Consider the following 18918-nt stretch of genomic DNA (forward strand, 5'->3'; position numbering starts at 1 on the left):
CGAGTTCTTAGTAATAATAATAGCACATAAAGCTGAAGGATGGAAGGACACAACCAAACAAAGCTAATCGGATGAATCAGGCCAGCTACAAGCTTATAACCCAACCCAAGTACTGTTGAGTCTGGGCCTAAAAAGGGAAAGATGGAAAATAAATTGAAAAATAGAAATTTGACAAAAAAAACTATAAATCCCAAGTGTTGGAAGAGTGGCCACCAACCATAATTTGAAGATAAGGTTTGAATATGGATAGAAATATCCCAATTCAGCTGCGGTTTCCTTTTTGCTCTGGGAGAGATGGCAAGAGCAAAAGCTGGGGACTTGATATCATTGAGAAACATCAACCCACTTCACACTACATACCAAGCAGCACCAACGGCTAAGCCCCCGAGCAGCTTCCTCAACATCAGAGCTTCTTCAAAGAAGGCAAATGGTTTCTCACTGGTAATGTGATTATAAATATCAAGATTGCAAGTAGTTTTTGCTGTTGGGTTATAGTGATCACTAACATGGTCCATTGCCTCCGAACCAAAAAGATTGCCAAAAAGAGCAGCAGGAGCCCCAAGCGTCTGATAACAATCTCAACATCAGACGGGAGATGGCATGGCAAATGGAATTCTGACTACGTCTTCTCCTTCCGGGAGCTGCAGTTGGAAGATTTGGTTGAAGAAGATGAAGGAAAGGATGCTGAGGTCTCTATAAGCCTCTGCATTCACAAGGTCATCATCTTCCCCTTTCCTCATTTGTTCATTCATGTTCATGTGTATATATGTATACTTTGTCTTCATTTCTGAAGGTCTGGACCATCTATGGGAGTTAATTGATGTAATCAAATGACCTGGGATCAACTCTTGGGTCCTCCTTTTACATTCCGTTTTTCTCAAGATCAACAAACAGACATGCCCTTTTGTATATGTACAGCATGCGAGCTTCGGCTTTTCTGTGGACGGCAGGATCATCACATCTTTCACCAGAAAATGCTGCAATTGCTCCTCCCCATATTGCAAAGAGGTATTCCTGGATCTAAGCTTTTGTTAAAGATCTTGTCATGGTAAATGTACAAGAGAAAATTGGTAAGGATACACATGAGAAAGCTAAACAATGTCATTCATCATGTCAAAAAGTACTTAGATCGCTGTCGTTGCTTAATTTTCGGTTTCTCTGACATGCAATCTGCTTCCATTTATCAGGTTGACACAAACTTTACTGTGTGGGTTCTGCCCACAAGCAGAGAAAACTGTGGACTAGCTGAGATTGGGGGCGATGATCCTTCATTAAGTCTCTGAACACTCTCTCATTCATATCTCACATAAGACGAGAATTTAACACTGGGGGTGACGTTTTGCAGGTGATCTATGTGAAACCCGGATGCGAAGCTAACCTGGATTCACTGATACAAGACACCATTCGCCTCACCACCTCAGTAAAAGTATTAACATCTTGCTAAACATGTAGATATATATATATATATATATATATATATATATAATCCATTTTCAGACACCAAACTAGTTGGGTACTGAAGGCACTTGTGCATTTTCCAGGACACTTGCTCGGAGACGTGTGAAAAATCAGAACCAACACTGCAATGTAAGGGCTTTGGGCTTTCCACAGTTTCAGTACTGGCCATTGGCATAGACTGTGAAGTTGACTGAGGAGTTTGATTTTGCAGATATCGGTGCCAAGAATGCTGCTTCCATTGATATGAGATGGTCTAGGCTCCTGGAGCTCAGGAATGCAAATTTATGACTAGAAATGAATATTTTGAGCTTCAATCTAGGCATGCATTTTCGTCCTCATCTTCCAAATTCAATCCAATTGGGTACATATTTAGAGAAATGATACTAGGAATAGTGTTTCATTTTATAGAAATGGACAAATCTAAAGGTGATATTCTATGCTACACTCTAAATGCTTTGTTTATGTAAATATATAAATATATTTTCACCTTTTGGGTCTATTTTGAGCTTCTATATATTACCAGCCTAGTGAGTTATGCAACATCAAATAATATTAATATGTAATAATATCATTAAATATAATTTTTTTTTTTTATACAAAATGCTTTAATATATTTAACACAATAATATAATTTTTATTTACAAATTTTAAACATTTTAATCATAAATATTACTAATAAAGAATGAAAATTTATTTAATAAATTATAAAATGATTTTTAAATAATATTCAATGTGAAAAATTTTATATTATAGTTGTTTTCAATTGTTCTGTAAGGAATATTTTACAAAATAATTACATAGACATGTAAAATGATAAAAAATAAAGCATTGGATATCAAAATAATTTTTAAAATATATTTAAAAATATTAAAAATAGATGAAAAAAAAACCATTTCAAGTTCCCAAATGAACTTTTGTTTTACAAAATGAAAAACATCAAAGCACAATTTTCAAAAACTATTTTTCAAAACTGCTTTCAAAAGAAGTTACCGAACATAGTCATACCAACCCATCTTTTGAATCCATACATGCCACCATTATTTCAAACGAGGGCCTAGTAGCATCAGAAACAACTCCAAGAAATGTGCGTATACATCGACTCAGCTCAATTCAAATTCAAACTCTCCTAAACTCATCCAACACTCCAGCTTAAAAGAGTAAAGGGGCAAATCTATTACATAAGAAATTTCAAATAATCATGATTTTAAAATGTTACAAAACTTAAATGGCCTACTCTAAGTGTAAACAACAAATAATTTAGTGCAACAGTGGGAGCCCCCTTCAACACAATCCACCCATGTTAAAACCAAAAATATTAGCCAAGAAACCTTGGCATTGCTGCATTGCTCCTCACTTTCCAGCTGCAAAATTTACTGCACAAGGATGATTAAAAACCATTGATTACAAACCCTAAATTCAGAAAGCTCAAAAAAGAAGTAGAAAATGTCAATAAGCATGGAACAACACGGAAAGGACATACCGAAGCAAGTCTCAAGCTTCTTTCCTAGTTATCCTGCCAATTAACAAGAGAGCTATCAGAAAGCAAGAACCTGTACTTTGAACCAAGCTGGGAGAAGAATCTGAAAGCTTAAACCAAAGACAGATAATTTGTCCAGACAGGTTTATTTTCATAGAGTTTCAGCAAAACCCAAACAGTACATGGTCCAGTCTTATAGATATTTTGGTAAATTGGGGGAGTCCGTCAAACATGAGTAGTACAGCATTATGTGTGACCAGGGACCAACTCAAAAAAACCAACATTTGGACAAAACATGTCAGAAAAACATTTTATCTACATTTGGAAACAAACCCAACCGGTTTCTCCAAATCACATAAACTAAACTATATTGCATATTGAATGATGTGTACTAATATTTCATATCTATTACTATGGCCAAAGCCAAAATCAGATAGAAATCAAACAAGCTGCCATTCAAACCTAGGCTTCAGACAAGAAATCTGCAGGGCCCAACTTAAACAAAACCAGGCAGGTTTGATCAGCCAGCCAGACAAACGAATGACAACTCATTGAAATCTTAACCAACATACTTAATGAATCAAGCACCATATTTTCTCACCTGAAGCAATAGATTCCCAGGGCTGATGTGATTTCATGTACAACTGATGTTGCAAAGTGCAAATAGAGTCCCACTAAGTTAAGCAGAAGAAAATTGTCAGGAACAAAACAAGAAATAACAACAGAATATCATAAATAATTGTATATTTAATTTGAGACCTAGAAATTGGAAAAGTAAACACAAATTAATATAGGTTAACTTCAAAGTTTAAATTAGTCAGAACACCTCATTAGAAAACTATGGCAACAGTGAATGCAAACAACAATTTCAAATTCTTTTCCATTTGAGAATGAAGTTGGATGACACGAGCTTACAAGCAGATGATCAAGAATGACATTTTGGGAGATACCCTATGGCTGCCTTTCATTGCAAAGAATTGGATTATTTGGCATTCCACAGACAAATAAGTGAAATATAAAAGTCTTGCTTAGGAATTAATTTTCTGATTATGAAAGCAATAAATTTTCAATTTGATGCTAAACCCATGATACATGAAGCAACCAAGACTGGATCTGAAATTGGGGACTCCAGTTTGAATTTAAAAACCCCAATTCCATGCAACCAGGAACATTCTAAAAGAAATGTAGAATTTCCCACAAATTCGTGATAATGTGAATGAACAAAGAGTGAAAGTCATACCTGTAAAGACACAATAACCAAGAAGTACCAAACTCTCATCAACCAAAGGAACTCTGCCATAAAAGATGAGAAGGAATTCATGAATGGAAAAGTATCATTAATGTCAAGAATGATCACAAGTCCATCAAGTTAAATCTCTCTGATATCAAATTACCACATACCCATCATTCAGTCTAGCCGTGAGTGCATTTGCAATGGCAAAAGGGAGATACAACAGTGACTGTCCAAAGTAACAAATATAGATGTTAGAATTCTGTACTTCATCACAAACTAGCCCAACCTCTCTTATTTTTATCACTGAAAAATTAAAAAATTATTACCCTGACCAACCATTTACCAGAAAGATGAAATTTCTGTTTAGTTCCTCTTTGTTATTTTGTATAAGTATTTCTAAGACAGCATTGCAAAACTAATATTAGTATTGAGGTTACACAACAAGAAGACAAAATTTACTTCATAACAGTTCCACATTTATTTTGAAATGATGGGAATTGGCCTCCTTTATATTTCAGATGCCAACTTCCAGGATGTAGGTGGGACACGCAATGCAAATCCATCTAATCTAATGACACAATATAAGTACACCCCAGAGCCGCAGCATGGTTAAATTCCCTTTACTGTTTACAAATGAAACCTGGGTATTATCAAAAAGTAGATGTGGAAAAAATCTGACAGCCTACAAGAAGGAAACATGAATGAGCAGAGACCTATCTAGTAACAGGTCAAAGCAGGTACAGGCTGAACCCAACCAGTTGGGTTGAAGATAGCTAACCAAGCCTCCCATTATTTTTCAAACCTTCAAATATTTGAGCAAACATCAGAAAACTCTTCCCAGGGTTCGGAATACTACTAACCACTAAAGTTCCATGGAGGTCTTAGTAGAACCAAACTAATGATTACCTCTCCACTGCAATGCCATTAAGTTCAAAAGGTGAAGCTGATCTAGAGTTAAACTATGACATAAGTGAACAATGAAACAACAGATTTGGGCTGCAACTTTCTAACATAATCAAAGCTTAATTAATTTTCAAACCTCCCAGCTCTAGTAAAAAGAGAGGTGTCATATATGGTCTAACTCACAACATGTATACACACACACATATAAGAGAGAAAAGGAAGGGGAAAGAGGGGGGGCGTGTGGGGGCCAGAGGGAGGGGGGAAGAGAGAGACCACAGTGGCAGATAACTCAATAATTGTCTGGTTAGAATACAACATACCATGCACATTCCAGTTTTCAAGCCCTTGGGTTCATCACACAAGTGTGCCAGAATCATCCTTCCCTGCCAAAACAAACTTCTTTCTAGTGACAATATGATAACGTTGAATGTGATTGTCTATTGTCACTAATGATATTAAATATTTCGTTTGCAAAAGAAGCCACTTAAAACAAGCAAGAACAAATTAGAGGTGTAACAAACAAGTATACTTAACACCATTCTCATGCCTGAAAGAGAATATGATTGTGACAAAGCATTGATACCATGAGGAAAGCAAGAAAAATATGCTGATGGGGATTAGAAACATAAAATATCTCCACTGCAAGTAAGATTAAGATAGCAAACTTGAAAAGAGGGAAAAGATTTTACAGGCATTCAAGCATATTTCTGGTGCATCTAGTATTATCAACAAATGAATTATAAGCTGAATTCCATGATATCAAATTCTAATCATATTGAGCTTGACTTTAGAAAAGAATAGGCTCCAATATCGACATCTTGGCACAAGACAGCTTAACCAGTTCTATAGCACTCAAGTTACATGGATCATGACACAATGTAAATTAATCTGATTGTCTAAATCCAATCACAATGCTCAATTAAGATTTTAATGAGGTGAATCACAAAGCTAGGATGCATGGGCCCAATGTTCAATGTCATCTTTGGTTTCATGTTTCATAGAGACAGCCCAGAATATCATTACAATAACACTCTTAACCCATCAATATGGTGAACAATATGTCCTCTTTTATTATTTAGTATATAGTATGTAGTCTCTGAAAACTGAGTACAAGTGTTGGGTGTTGGTGTCTCTAGGTGTTACATCCATTTAATCCCAATTGTTATAACATGGTTAATTGACTAGAATGAATATAAGAGATAGTGAGAGATCAAACACTCTCAATTAATCAGTAAGAGAAATCCATACCATCTTACAGGTAACTGTATGGGTCTCTCAAAGCTACCAGGTTTGGGTTGGCAATAGAGGGAAAGATCCTAATTTTACTAGAGGGTCTAACAGAGGACATTCTAATTTTACTAGAGGGTCTAACAGAGGACATTCATCTAGGGGTCACTAATTTGTCAGTAGGTGACTGAGCAGAAGAGCAACTTGGAGATATGTGCATTGGCTCCAAATGATAGTGATAGAATTCTGATTGCTCCTTCTCTTGGAGATCTAGAGAGGCAAATGAAGAGGTTGATTACCTCACGATTGGAGGGAGTACCATCCCTCTTGTAATTGTTGGGGATCATCTTCCCCCTTGACTTTTTTGAGTTCATTAATGTATTGACATTTTTTAAGCTAAATATATTTCTCTTACATTGTCTATTTGGTTTTTACATCCCATGGAACAGCCTCCCATCCTTCCTTGTATATAACTTTCCTCCATCTATACTGCCCCCTTCATTTCTAGCAACCACTGATCTTAACACGTTCCAATCATGGATATTCATAATGACAGTCTGTTCGGAAAATTGCAGAAGAGAAAAAAAAACACAAGACAAAATTGAAAAGAGTAAAGGAACTAATAAAAGATATAGTAATAGAAATTTAACAGTGTCTTTTATGCACAATCATAGAAATCTTACCACAAGGAATCCAAATGCAAGTCCAGTTCCCACTATAACCAAATGTGGATAGTTCCCCATTATATCAGATGGAGACAAGTAATCCCTGCATAAGAAATAAACTCCCCTATCAAGACTAATATGCTCCTCAAAAGCTAAGCATATGTAAAACAAGCAGCATAGATTGAGTCATACCATGCCAGGACTCCTCCCATGAGCACAGCAAAAGGATAAAGCTGAAAAAGAAACAGTGTCAAGATATCTATCAAGTAAACCAGGAATTAAGAGGCAAGTATGAAATGGGTTACAGCAGTACCATAGCTAATGCCAGCAGCATGCTTCCTTTTCTTGCCTGAACAACCTTATAAACATTGTATACACTGCATAAATCACAACACTGCATAAAGGGGAAGTTCCAGTTGACCTTCTATTGAAGCATTGGTTAAGTTATGAATGTGAACTCTGACATATACAATGGATCATCAGAAATTTACATTATTAATAACTACCCTGACACATGCAAAATTATGTTTAAATTCTCTCTTAGTTGCTACAATACCAGGCCATTATGCTAACAGAATGGGAATAATGAACCCTCTAGAAATGTGTTCAAGACCATATCCAAGAACAATATTTTAGGGACAATGACAATAGCAGCAATAGATTCTACTGTTGCTTTATGCAGACAATAGAAAGCCAGCAATCTAAACTATATTCTACAACTTCATTCTACCTGAGCCCATAAAGAAAAAAGTAACTAATTTACAAGTTTTATACGGAATCATGCCAATCTTCCAGTAATTATAAATACACAGGTACAGAAAGAGTTACAGTACATGTAACAGAAGTTGGAAAAAGACTGCATGTAAATTTTACAGCATGTAGAAACAAGTGGATAATAAGGTATAACCATTTTGAGTATATAAAATCACTTACTTGAATGAGACTGTTGGTATCACACCAAAAGCGATCATTATAAACAACACAACTCTGAATGTTGGGATTTCTGTAGCAAGGGAGGCAAAGAACAGAGAAAGAACTTAACTATCAGAACAAACAGTACAGAACAGAAACATAAATATATCCTAAGAAAGATCTGGCCAGGGAAAGAGCAGAGAAAGAAACTCAACTACCAGAATAACAAGTACAGAATTGAAAAATGAGTGCATTTTATGAAAGAACTGCCTAGGGAAAGAAAAGCTCAAGTAAGAGAGAGAGAGAGAGAAGATAAAAAAAAAAATAGAAGAAAAGTTAAAAAATTGATAATCAAGAAAAATAAAAAAATAAAAAAGGCAGGTGAACATATGCAGGAAGTAGAACCATGAAACAAACCCACCCCATTCCAAGACCCTCCTCCCACCCCAGAGAGAGAAAAAGTGATAGGGAGAAGGGAAAATCTTGGCCCTTCCCCTGATATAAAGGACTTATCTCCTTTATAAAAAGGGTCTAGTAATAGCTTTTTACAGAGCTGCCACCACAATGAGGACATGACATTCCATTTTTTAAAAAGAAACAATAAACCAATTTAAAAGGGTAACTCCTGGAAACTAGGTGAAAGCCAAATCAGAAGCACATAATTCCCAAAGAAATAGTAGAAAATAAGAAAGAAGAGTGTAGAAGTGCTACCAACGATAAAAACACACCAAAAATTAATATCATTGCGTACATAGAATGCCAAGCATGCAAAAACAAACAACAATGAATATGAGAAATGTTCAAACCCTGTATGCATTGAGTCAAATTCATCAATCATAAGGTAGGACATGCCAAGCCAATGCAATCTCATGCACATTATTCCTAGAAGGTACAAGAGAGAAAACACCAGAAACATGATATGTAAATACCACCACAAAGAAAAGAACAAAATGTAAAGAGATCCCACAGGATATCTGGAGTTCACATAAACTTGAAAAAATGTTTAAAATGACAAAATATCCTTAAACCACTATAATATTCGATAACAGAAAACTCTCAGATAGAAAGCAGTTTTTAGATATAAGATCAGGTTGTATAGAAATCTTGCCAATTACCTCCACAGAAAGATCTAAACAACATGCTCAACACGCAGACAGAAACCCACAGAAATTTTTAAAGTTTAAATATTCCATGGTTTTCTAAAATCACTCTGGAGTTTCAGAAATAGTATGTGGAAAAAGAGTAAAATGAAACAATTCAAGTTTTAGGAACATAATCAATCAAATGCGGGACTTAAAGGTAAACCTAAGAAGCCCCAAATTAAAAAATTTGCAGAGAATTGATCATGGACCTTATCCTTGCTAGGAAGTTTTGAGAAAAAATTGGACTAATTACTTCAGTAACATATATAATCAATTTAAATAATTTACTATGTGATTGATTGTATTACCATATACAAATGGCAGCCAACTTAAAAAGGGCATAGACTTTCCAAATTCTTGAACCCACCATTGAGCACCTGAAAAGGAGGACTCATGTTACCATCAAAAAGGAAAAAGTTATCATGTGTGGGATTTCAAAAGTTTCAGCATGCATATTGATATAAATGAAAGAAGACTAGTACTTCAGGGCACAGACACATACCAACTATAGCTGTAAAAAAATGGCAAAAGTATATCAGCATGAGCCCCTCTGTAGGTCCATTTATTGCTGGAAGAATAAGGGTATTGGTGAAAAAGCTGGACCAAGGAAAGCAAATATCAATAAATTTTGCTAAAAGCCTTTCAGTTATTAATCACATGGAAGATTAAGCCAAGAACTTTAACAAGAAGAGCATGCCAGAGAAAATATAACCAGCAATCCTACAAATTTGATTTCACATATACTATACAGACAAAAAAGAAAATTCATCACAGAAGCATGAAAAATAATACAATATTGTTCTCTCACATATGCAAATCACAGAATTATATATAGCTTTTAAGAATTTAAAGTTCCCTCCATAGGTCTATTAGCAATTGTTGAAATAAAAAATTGCATCCTAATCACATGATAATAAGAGAGAAAATTGCACATGCTGCGATTCTATTCTTCATACCACAACCACTTGCTCCAAACATTAAAGAAAAACCAGGGACCAGTATCTACCAGAGAGGGAAAAGAAGGTAAAATATATGTATCATTGGAAATGTAAGAGCTACATTTTTATCTATATGATGTTATTGAATTGTCAGGTATGGGGCCCAAAAGGTATATTTTCCAGTTGCCCCTGAAACCATCGTGCACCATATTCCAATGTTCAACCCAATGTGATGCAAAATTGAACCCAAAACAGATCTTGTATAAAATATGGCAAGGATATGTACTTATCAGTGGACCATCTAAACAATATCCATGACTACTACTTTGGCTGGTCAAATAAATAGATGGATAAACTGGGCACAACAAGCCTTAAACTCTAACTAATGGAAGTCTTCTACACAAATCCTTTTCTGTCATTCAACTCCACCTAGAGTTGGATTAAAGTCAAGTCCAGACTTCAAGAAAAGATAGGTGAGCTTGTGAGTTGAGACTTAATAGAGGATAGTTGCATGGAAAAAATACATGTACCTGACTGGGAATTCAAGTTCTACTTAGCACAGGAATGACTCTCTTATGATACTAATATTTATCTATGCACCATGCAATGAATCCAAGGAAAGTGTAAGCAACACATTTTGACCATAACACAATATAACATCCGGAGTCTTAAAAGGCTAAGGCTTAAGGCATTTTGCCCAAATGAGGCTATATGTAAACCTTGAGGCAGAACAAGGCGTAAACCTCAACTTAAAAAAATAAATAATAAAAAAGAATTTTCAAAAAATAAGAAAAATATTTAAAAAATCACAGGGCATAAACTGCATAATGATAAAATTAATTATTTATCATTGTTAACCATTTCTAATTTAGTTACTTTTTCTCTCTTCTAAAATTTAGCTCTTTCTTATAGTTTCATCAAATAATTTTCAACATTATTGTCTCTACCACTAGTGGGATCCTCCAAGCAATATAATTATATTCAATTGGTATATTATCCACCCTATCAATTTTAATATTCATTCATTCTTCTTCTTCATCCACCAATTCTATTGGTATTTTCTTATCTATCAAGAATAAGATAATGATTATATATTGAATTAGCCACCCACTAGGGTAGCCCAATTGGTCAGGGCAAACACTGGGAAGTGTGGTCCCATTAAATGGCATGTGGTCCTAGGTTCGAATCCCACCACTAATGATACCTTGAATTTGCCCGGTGCTGGTTGTTGTGAATCAATCAACACCCCAAGATTTGGGTCCCCATGGAGAGTCCTAAGAGCTTACCCGATGTTGGTTGTTGCAGCACCTCGAGGTTTGGGTCCCCATGGAGAGTCCTAAGGGCTTCACCCCGAGGTTTTGGTCCGCATGGAGAGTCCTAAGAGCTTGGCCACGGAAGGTTCCTCTGTTATTATATATATTAACAATACTCTATTTTTTTCTTCTTTTCCTTTTTATTTGAAAGGGCAACAATTCCCCTATTTTTTTTCTCTTTAATCTCTCTTTTCCCTTCCATTTAAAAGGCTAATTGGAAGTCAACTAAATCCTTTTTTTTGTAAAAGATTTAATCAAATCAGGATATCAAAAGTAAACAAAAGCAAACAAAAGCATAGATAATAAAATAACCCATCAAAACTCACATTAAATATTAAGGATTAAGTTTCTTATAAAATATACACCAAAAGCCCACAAAGGCTTCACCTTTTGGATATTTGAGGCCCAGGCCTCAATCGCCTTGAGGTTATAGCCTCAAAGTTGCAAGCCTTGACAGGCTGAGGCTTAAGCCTCAACTACCCTAATTGAGGCTATAGCATTAGGGCTAATTCCCAGAGCCTTGCTTGAGGTGAGCCTCAAGACGAAAGCCTCAATAGCCTTTTAAAACACTAATAACATCCACTATGCAGTAACTATATGATATTTAAAAATATCGTAAATATTCTAAGTTTAAGCTTCATCTTCATCTGAATACCTTTAGAGAAGAAGGTTATCAAACAACAATTTCTTGGGCCAAAATAAGAAACTTAAAAAAAAATCAAAATGGCTAATAATGTTGTATTCCAAGTGTACAAAACTGTGCTATAAATAATATATAAAGTAATGAGCTACTACTATTTGAACCACTTACTGTTCCCATGTTGCACAATAAAATGGAACAGCTGAAATTACCCAGAACCAGAAAGAAGTTCTTCCACACATAGCAGTGCTCCCAAAAGCCATGGTTTCAAACGCACATGAAAGACAACATAAATTTTAAGGTAATAAAGTTGCCACTACTCCATAATAACAACAATAGACAAAAAAATACATACCGCACATGCAAGGGCATCACATCCTGCAATAAATCATGTGTCAATATATATCTCCCTTGGAAATTCAGAACTTCAAAATGCCAAAATAAGATATATGACAAGGGGAAATCACCATGGTCAAAAAGTTCTCCCAATGGACTAGAGGAATTTGTCCGCCTTGCTTGCTTCCCATCAACAGCATCAAAAGTCTGGCATGTTTTTAGGGAAAAAAAATACCAAGAATGAAAGAAATTATAGAAAAGGCATTGCCAAAATATAATAAATGAAACACTATTCAATCATAGCAAAGTATTTCTGTAACATAATAGCGCCTAAAAATAAAACTAAAAAACATATCTAATTGTCAAAAAAATGAACTAAAAAGGAAAAGAGTAAAGTCCAATGGGTGGCAGTTTGCCTCAGAAGCCACAACATCATAGAAAGAAAGAAAAAAAAATAAGATCCTCCCTGCCATTAGAGCAATAAGAATTTCACAAACATTTGCTTCTTGGGGGTAAATTCAGGCACCTGATATTTTAAGCAATTTAATTGTGCACTCAAATCTACAAGCTTTACACCAACTAGAATGTGAAAATACATGAAGAAAGTCCACATACAACTCAAGTTTTCCAACTTGTAATATTTCTAAAACTATAGGCTCATCCTCTCAACTTCAAATAAAATCAGCACTGTGGAATAGATTTTATGAGCACCACAACAGAAAAGGTCAGATGAAAACAATGCATGATGATATAAAGACAAGGAGATTAAGTTAATTCAAAACAAATAATGGGCAAACTAAACTATTTAAAGCAGAAAAACAAGCACACCAACTGATACAAACAATTTCTTTTCTTCTTCTTTTCCCCTTTTTGTGTGTGTTTGGTAGGCATGCAAAATAGCAAATACATGAAAATATGATAGAAACAGAAAATGGAACAGACAAGTAGAAACTGAGAAAATTTAGACAAACCTGGTATAAGAAAAGAAGTAAACCATGAGCAAAGTGCACCCATCTTGGTGGAGCTGAATCCAAACGAGGAGAATATATCTGAAATGCAAGTTTTTTTACCAAATGCTCAAGGAAGACTTGGGAATTTATCAAAAACAAATACATTGCTTAATAAGTTCACATTTCATAAGTTAAGCACATGCGTGTGCGCACACACAAACATGCACAGAGAGAGAGAGAACCACCAAACACCAAACAAACAAAAAAGCAAAAGAAAAAAAAAAGACATCATTTGTTGAATGGTAGAAAAATTTTGTTTATCCTGTTAAGTAGCATGTACCATCTACTGATTTTAAGTTTATCACATTTTTGTGTATACAGTTACTTTTACAACCAAATTAAACATTTTGTTTACTTCACATCAGGATAAACGGTATATCAGCTCTTCTTCTGCTGTGCATATCAAGATTCAAGAGCACTGATACAGTTTCAGATCTCAATTCATTTTCAATAGGAATGATGATGATACCAGAAAATATTTCCAGTACTAGAAACAGAGGATAAAAACCATGGGATATGACAAAAGATTGATTAAGATGATTTTAATTAAAACTTCTTCCACAAACAATTTCAGAACATTAGGTGCAAGAACAATTCTCCTTTTCTTTCTTTTTTTTTTTTCTTTTTTTGATGGGTAACATTTTTATGCTTTTCCCCTTGCTACGGACTCAAACCTAGAACGCCCAATATCCCACCCCAACCTCTTACTGCTTAAGCTAATCCTCTAAACTAAGATCAGATGCAGGAACAATTTTTTATCTTACATTATAACCCAACAAATATCATTTAACAATTAGGCAAGCACAAAGAATGACAAGATTGAAGAACATGATAAGAAAGAAACCTCCACTTACATAACCAAGTAGGGCAGACGTGACTAAGAACATGAATCCCATAAGGGTTATCTGAAAGCCAAAACCAAACCTTATTAGCAAAAAGAGACAAAAAAAAAAAAAAAAGGCTCAAGATCCAAAATAAATAATCAATATGATAAGATAAAGTGGCCAAAAATACTTACCATGTTTGGCCTGGAGAAGAATCCCGAAATGCAAAGAGAAAAATGGAGCAGTTAGTAAATTTCAGCAAAGCATTATCACAACAGATTGACAAAACTCATTAACAGAAAAATAGGCATGAAACAATAATCAAACCAAAACAAGTACTAAAGATCATAAAATCTGTTCATGTCTACAAGTCTCACTTTTTATACAAGACAGTAAAAGGTATCCATTACTTCTGATCAGACAGATACAGATGCAAAGGCAAAATATATAGAAACAATATCTGCTTCTAAGTTACAGTTAAGGATAGGCTGTTAATCTAAAAAAAACAAATGCTCAAGTTTTAGAAAAGATGAATAAAATAAAAATGATGAGTACGAGATAACATAACCCAAAATTTTCCTTTGCACCCTAATCAATAGTAGATCTTAGAAAAATAATAAAAAGATAGATAATTAGATAAAGAAATAAATGCTATGGAGCTGGATCTCCTTAATGGGAATATGCACTCACATAAAAATCTTAACAGGCCAGTCTTATCAAAAAAAAAAAAAAAAAATCTTAACAGGCCAGTGCCAACAGAACCATAACTCAGTGGTTGAGATTTTTAACTTCCATTGGTGTTGGTACATTCTTTTTATTAGAACCCAAATATAGGAATTTGTATTGATTGAATTGAGAAAGACATGACTACTTATCTTTTGTGCTTTGCTAAGTAAGATATACAAGGAAAAAAACCGTGATTTGGCTCAAAGTTTTAACAACCTACAATAAGATTCTGTGTGGTTGGACCAATTCTCAACATGCCCACCTAGGTTGTGATTACTTTTGCTATTGGTTTATCCACTCGCCTTAACATAAATGGAAAAGATACAGCAACATCATATCCTTGAGAGAATCTACATCATATACAAAACTTCATATTATGTGATTATGGTATGTTATTTGCCCATCACAAAATATTACTACATGATGATGGTATGTGTATGGAAGCATGTTCATTTACATCTTGCAGAACTCTCATAAAACATTAAAGGCTTTTGTAAGGATGCATTCCAATCACAAAGTTAGCTTATGCGAAAAATCATATATCTTTTGTTCAGTAATAGAAATCTGTTTAAGCTCGGAGGAGAAAGCTATAAAGCTAAACTAAGTGCACTTCAACCATGTTGATCCTCCCTCTGGTGCCCATGAACAAAGGAAAACCAAACAATAATTCCTCCTTACACAATCACCATTCCCATTCCAGATATGCAATTAGAGAAGTTGTCATGATCAAAATAGTCACCATCAATTTCAAATTTTCATTTTTTTTTTCCCCATTTTCTAGAGCAGACTACTCGGTTCCAATGCCAATAAGAGATTACAAAACAAATAAAGAGTCAAAAATCTTATTGCCACTATTATATTCCCAAATTTTCTTTTGTTTTCCTATAACTTTGGCTCCATCCCATCATTTAACCTTTCACAACCAGGGAACTCCAACTTATCAAACCCAAATAGAGAGTGAAATTTTTATTTTTCCCACATCCCAAACACTAAAAAAAATTTAGTGTATTTCCTTTTTCAAAAAAAGAAGAATAAAAACAAAAAGCGACCCACTACATTAACCTACATATTTAGAAATTAAATCAATGATGAAACCTGAAAGAAAAACAGATAAAATACACATCACAGATAGAACAAAATCATCATAATAATGACTAAAATCAATTCATTAGGCATACCTATAACCATTTCCTCATTAAGCGTTGATTCATCCAGATCGTGTAGTTACTCAAAGGGTCCATAAAGAGAAAAGGAAAAATAAAACAAATCATCTGTTATTTAGTCTTGTTCTTTGCAACGGTAATGTCATATCATGCGACACCAAGACCACATCTAATATTTTCCCAGAGGAAGGGAAAAAAAATTGTATTGCTATCCTGCAGACAATGGAACTAGATTACGTTGCAAGCACTTTGGCACCCTTCCTAGCAGTCTCTACATGAAGAAACTCTCAGAAGTGATCAGGATAGAAATAGTAAAAAACCTAGTGAATACATGTTGTGATAAAAAGACTGGAACAACATTGATCGGCAGTGGGGCTACTAATTCCAAGGGAAGCATTGGATGGCAAAAATTCTCCTCCACAAGCGTTGAAAAAATTAGAGATTAAAACTTTAAAAGCATGATTAGCCAATGGGGATCATAGGCAGCAAACAACAACTCACTGAATACATGGGTCTGAACAGGTTGAAATAACTTACGGCATCCAAAGGGGGAAGAAATTAACGCAGCGGCTCCAAAAGGGCTGCAACACATATTTTGCCACATACGAGTGATCCACTCCACTGTACTTGTATTTATGCAGCGCTGCTACTCCATGGGATCCTATGTACCTCATTTTTTGCTCTCAGTTCTCAACAGAAACTGCTCAAATTCAACCAATTTGCACCAAAAATCAATTCATTCCCACGAATCATGGATCTAAAATCAAAACCCGTAAAGAAAAATCGCAAAACCAAAGAAAAACTGAGCAGATCTCAAAAGAAAACACATGAAACCAAAAAAAAAAAAAATGAATTAGAGAACAAATGAAAAGAAAAAAGATAAGGGAAAAGGCAAGAACTTTACTTTCTTGGATTGCACAGGTTAGATCAAAGGTGAAGTTTTTCTGTGTCCGGCTATAAAGCAATGGGGAAAAGGCGAGGCCAAGCCAAGCGAATATTGAACAAGGAAGTTGCTTTGCAGCCTCCACAGCGATCTGTTTGTTGGGGTCCAGTAAGGTGAGAGGACGAAGTGGATGCAGTGTGCGTAGCGTGGATGGAAAGGGGGGGATTCTGTGTAATAATAGAGAATGAATGGGACAGAAGACGATGTTGGGAAACGTTCCTTGAAAACGATGCCGTTTCGGGTGCTACAGGGAAGAGCGTCTGACCCGGGGCTTGACCCACTGAGATTTTTTTTCTTTTGCCTCCTTCGGGAAGTTTCAGCGTTACGTAAATATAAATAAATTTAAAATGTAGTAATATATAGATGATTCATGAAGTGGGCAAAAAGTATATAGTAATATACAGAATTTTTTATAAATCTACGGATTTTTTAGAAATTATTTTTAAAAATAACATAGATTAGAAAATAATTTCAATTCTACTATACTTTTGAACACATGGAATGTAAAGGTAGAAGATTGAACTTTTCTATAAAAGCAATTTAAAAAAAAAAAAAATTATAGAAGGTGTTTTTGGAAGAGAACTTTAATATTAAATTAAATTTAATAGACAGTTATAATATAAATTAAAATTTATGAAATTGTGAAGAGATACTTTTATTATATATTAGATTTTGTAAAATTGTGGAAAATGTCTTTTCAAAAAACATCTTAATATAATTCTAATTTTTTGAAATTGTAAAAGGTGTTTTTTGAAGAGATATATTAAGTTTAAATTCAATTTTTTTAAATGTATATCGTGGATTTAAAAATTGTAGAAGATGGACATTTTTAGTATATATTGAATTTTATGAAATTATGGAAAAATATCTTTTAGTATAAATCCAATTTTCCAGAATTGTAGAAGGTATATTCAAAAGACAACTTTGATATAACATAAAGTGTTGTAAATTTATTAATAATATTTTTCCAACTATCATTTTTTAAGAATGATTTTTTAAAGTTATGGTAGTTGTTTGGCATATATTTATTAGCAGTTTGAAAATTATTTTTTAAAACAGTTTCTATTCTAAAAAAAAAATGTAGAAAACTTGACAATTTAAAATTGATTTTTGTGTTTTGTTTTTAAGAACACAAAATAGAGTGTTTTTTTATGTTTAATTATTTTTTTTTCACTTATTTTCTTTTAGTTGTTTTAAAAATAATTATTCAAACATGTAAAATGATTAAAAATAAAAGATTAGATATAAAAATTATTTTTAAAACATATTTAAAAATATTAAAAATAAGTTAAAAATATTTTAGATTTTCAAACAGGTTTTTATTTTATAAAAATTATAAAACAATTCTAAAATATTATTTTTTTAGAATTGTTCTCGTAAATAGTTACAAAAGATACCCTTAGTGTTTGGTTAGATTTGGTGTGGTGGTTGTTTTGGGAAATTGTATTTTGACCCAAGGTTTGATAAATGGAGCCCATTTTTTAAGATGATTTATTTTTTTTAATAAAATAAAATATATATACTTATGAAATTTGTCACTCAATTAAATGTTTTATAATTAACATTTTCTTTGTCTTAAGGTCCGTTTGAATTAACTTCTAAAATTTAAAAGTTGTCTAAATTTAATAAGAGATTTTTATATTTGTTTGATTAATTTTATAAAAAAAAAAAATTATAATTTTGAAAGGAATTTGATATGGTAATTAGGAATTTTTTTTATAGTGTGTTTCTATACTATGAAAAAAAAAAATTACAAAATAGGAATTCAAATTTGTGAAATACAAATTTCAAACCATTATCTAAAAGTAATTATTATTTCATGCAATTTTTTTTTGTTAAAGTTATCATTTTTTCCTCATCGGGTACTACTTTTGATTGGTGAGTACATAAAAATTTTAATTATTTTTAGAAAATTTCTATTTTGTAATTATTTTTATATAAGTGTGTGAAAATACATATATTTTTTTCAATTTCAAATAACTATTTAAAAATAATTATTTCATGCAC

At 33.6% G+C, this 18918-nt stretch overlaps 2 protein-coding genes across 4 annotated transcripts; one reads left to right on the plus strand and one right to left on the minus strand.

The window, feature by feature from the left end:
- The first annotated feature begins 235 nt into the window (after positions 1-235).
- LOC117933200 (large ribosomal RNA subunit accumulation protein YCED homolog 2, chloroplastic) lies at positions 236-1972 on the plus strand. Its single transcript, XM_034854618.1, has 7 exons — positions 236-441; positions 534-716; positions 919-1008; positions 1188-1271; positions 1346-1426; positions 1542-1587; positions 1670-1972. The coding sequence occupies exons 1-7, from the start codon at positions 295-297 to the stop codon at positions 1744-1746; spliced, it is 708 nt and encodes a 235-aa protein (XP_034710509.1). The 5' UTR covers positions 236-294; the 3' UTR covers positions 1747-1972.
- Positions 1973-2470: 498 nt separating this feature from the next.
- On the minus strand, positions 2471-17088 carry LOC117912920 (choline/ethanolaminephosphotransferase 1). Of its 3 annotated transcripts, XM_034827721.1 has the most exons (20): positions 16873-17080; positions 16506-16668; positions 14274-14283; positions 14110-14160; positions 13217-13294; positions 12377-12452; positions 12270-12287; positions 12081-12186; positions 9521-9615; positions 9327-9395; positions 7898-7967; positions 7278-7341; positions 7157-7197; positions 6983-7067; positions 5393-5455; positions 4337-4395; positions 4176-4228; positions 3537-3609; positions 2939-2971; positions 2471-2831 (listed from the first exon to the last, which is right to left on the minus strand). In XM_034827721.1, the coding sequence occupies exons 2-19, from the start codon at positions 16640-16642 to the stop codon at positions 2950-2952; spliced, it is 1170 nt and encodes a 389-aa protein (XP_034683612.1). In that variant the 5' UTR covers positions 16643-16668; positions 16873-17080; the 3' UTR covers positions 2471-2831; positions 2939-2949. The 3 variants fall into 3 exon arrangements, with proteins under 3 accessions (XP_034683612.1, XP_034683622.1, XP_034683631.1); XM_034827731.1 differs by lacking the exons at positions 16506-16668; positions 16873-17080 and adding an exon at positions 15984-16431; XM_034827740.1 differs by lacking the exons at positions 2471-2831; positions 2939-2971; positions 3537-3609; ... (1 more) ...; positions 4337-4395; positions 5393-5455 and adding an exon at positions 5562-6856 and having other exon boundaries at positions 16873-17088.
- Positions 17089-18918: the final 1830 nt, after the last annotated feature.

The sequence above is a fragment of the Vitis riparia genome, chromosome 1 (assembly GCF_004353265.1).
Source record: "Vitis riparia cultivar Riparia Gloire de Montpellier isolate 1030 chromosome 1, EGFV_Vit.rip_1.0, whole genome shotgun sequence".
In the NCBI taxonomy this organism is placed as follows: Eukaryota; Viridiplantae; Streptophyta; class Magnoliopsida; order Vitales; family Vitaceae; genus Vitis; species Vitis riparia.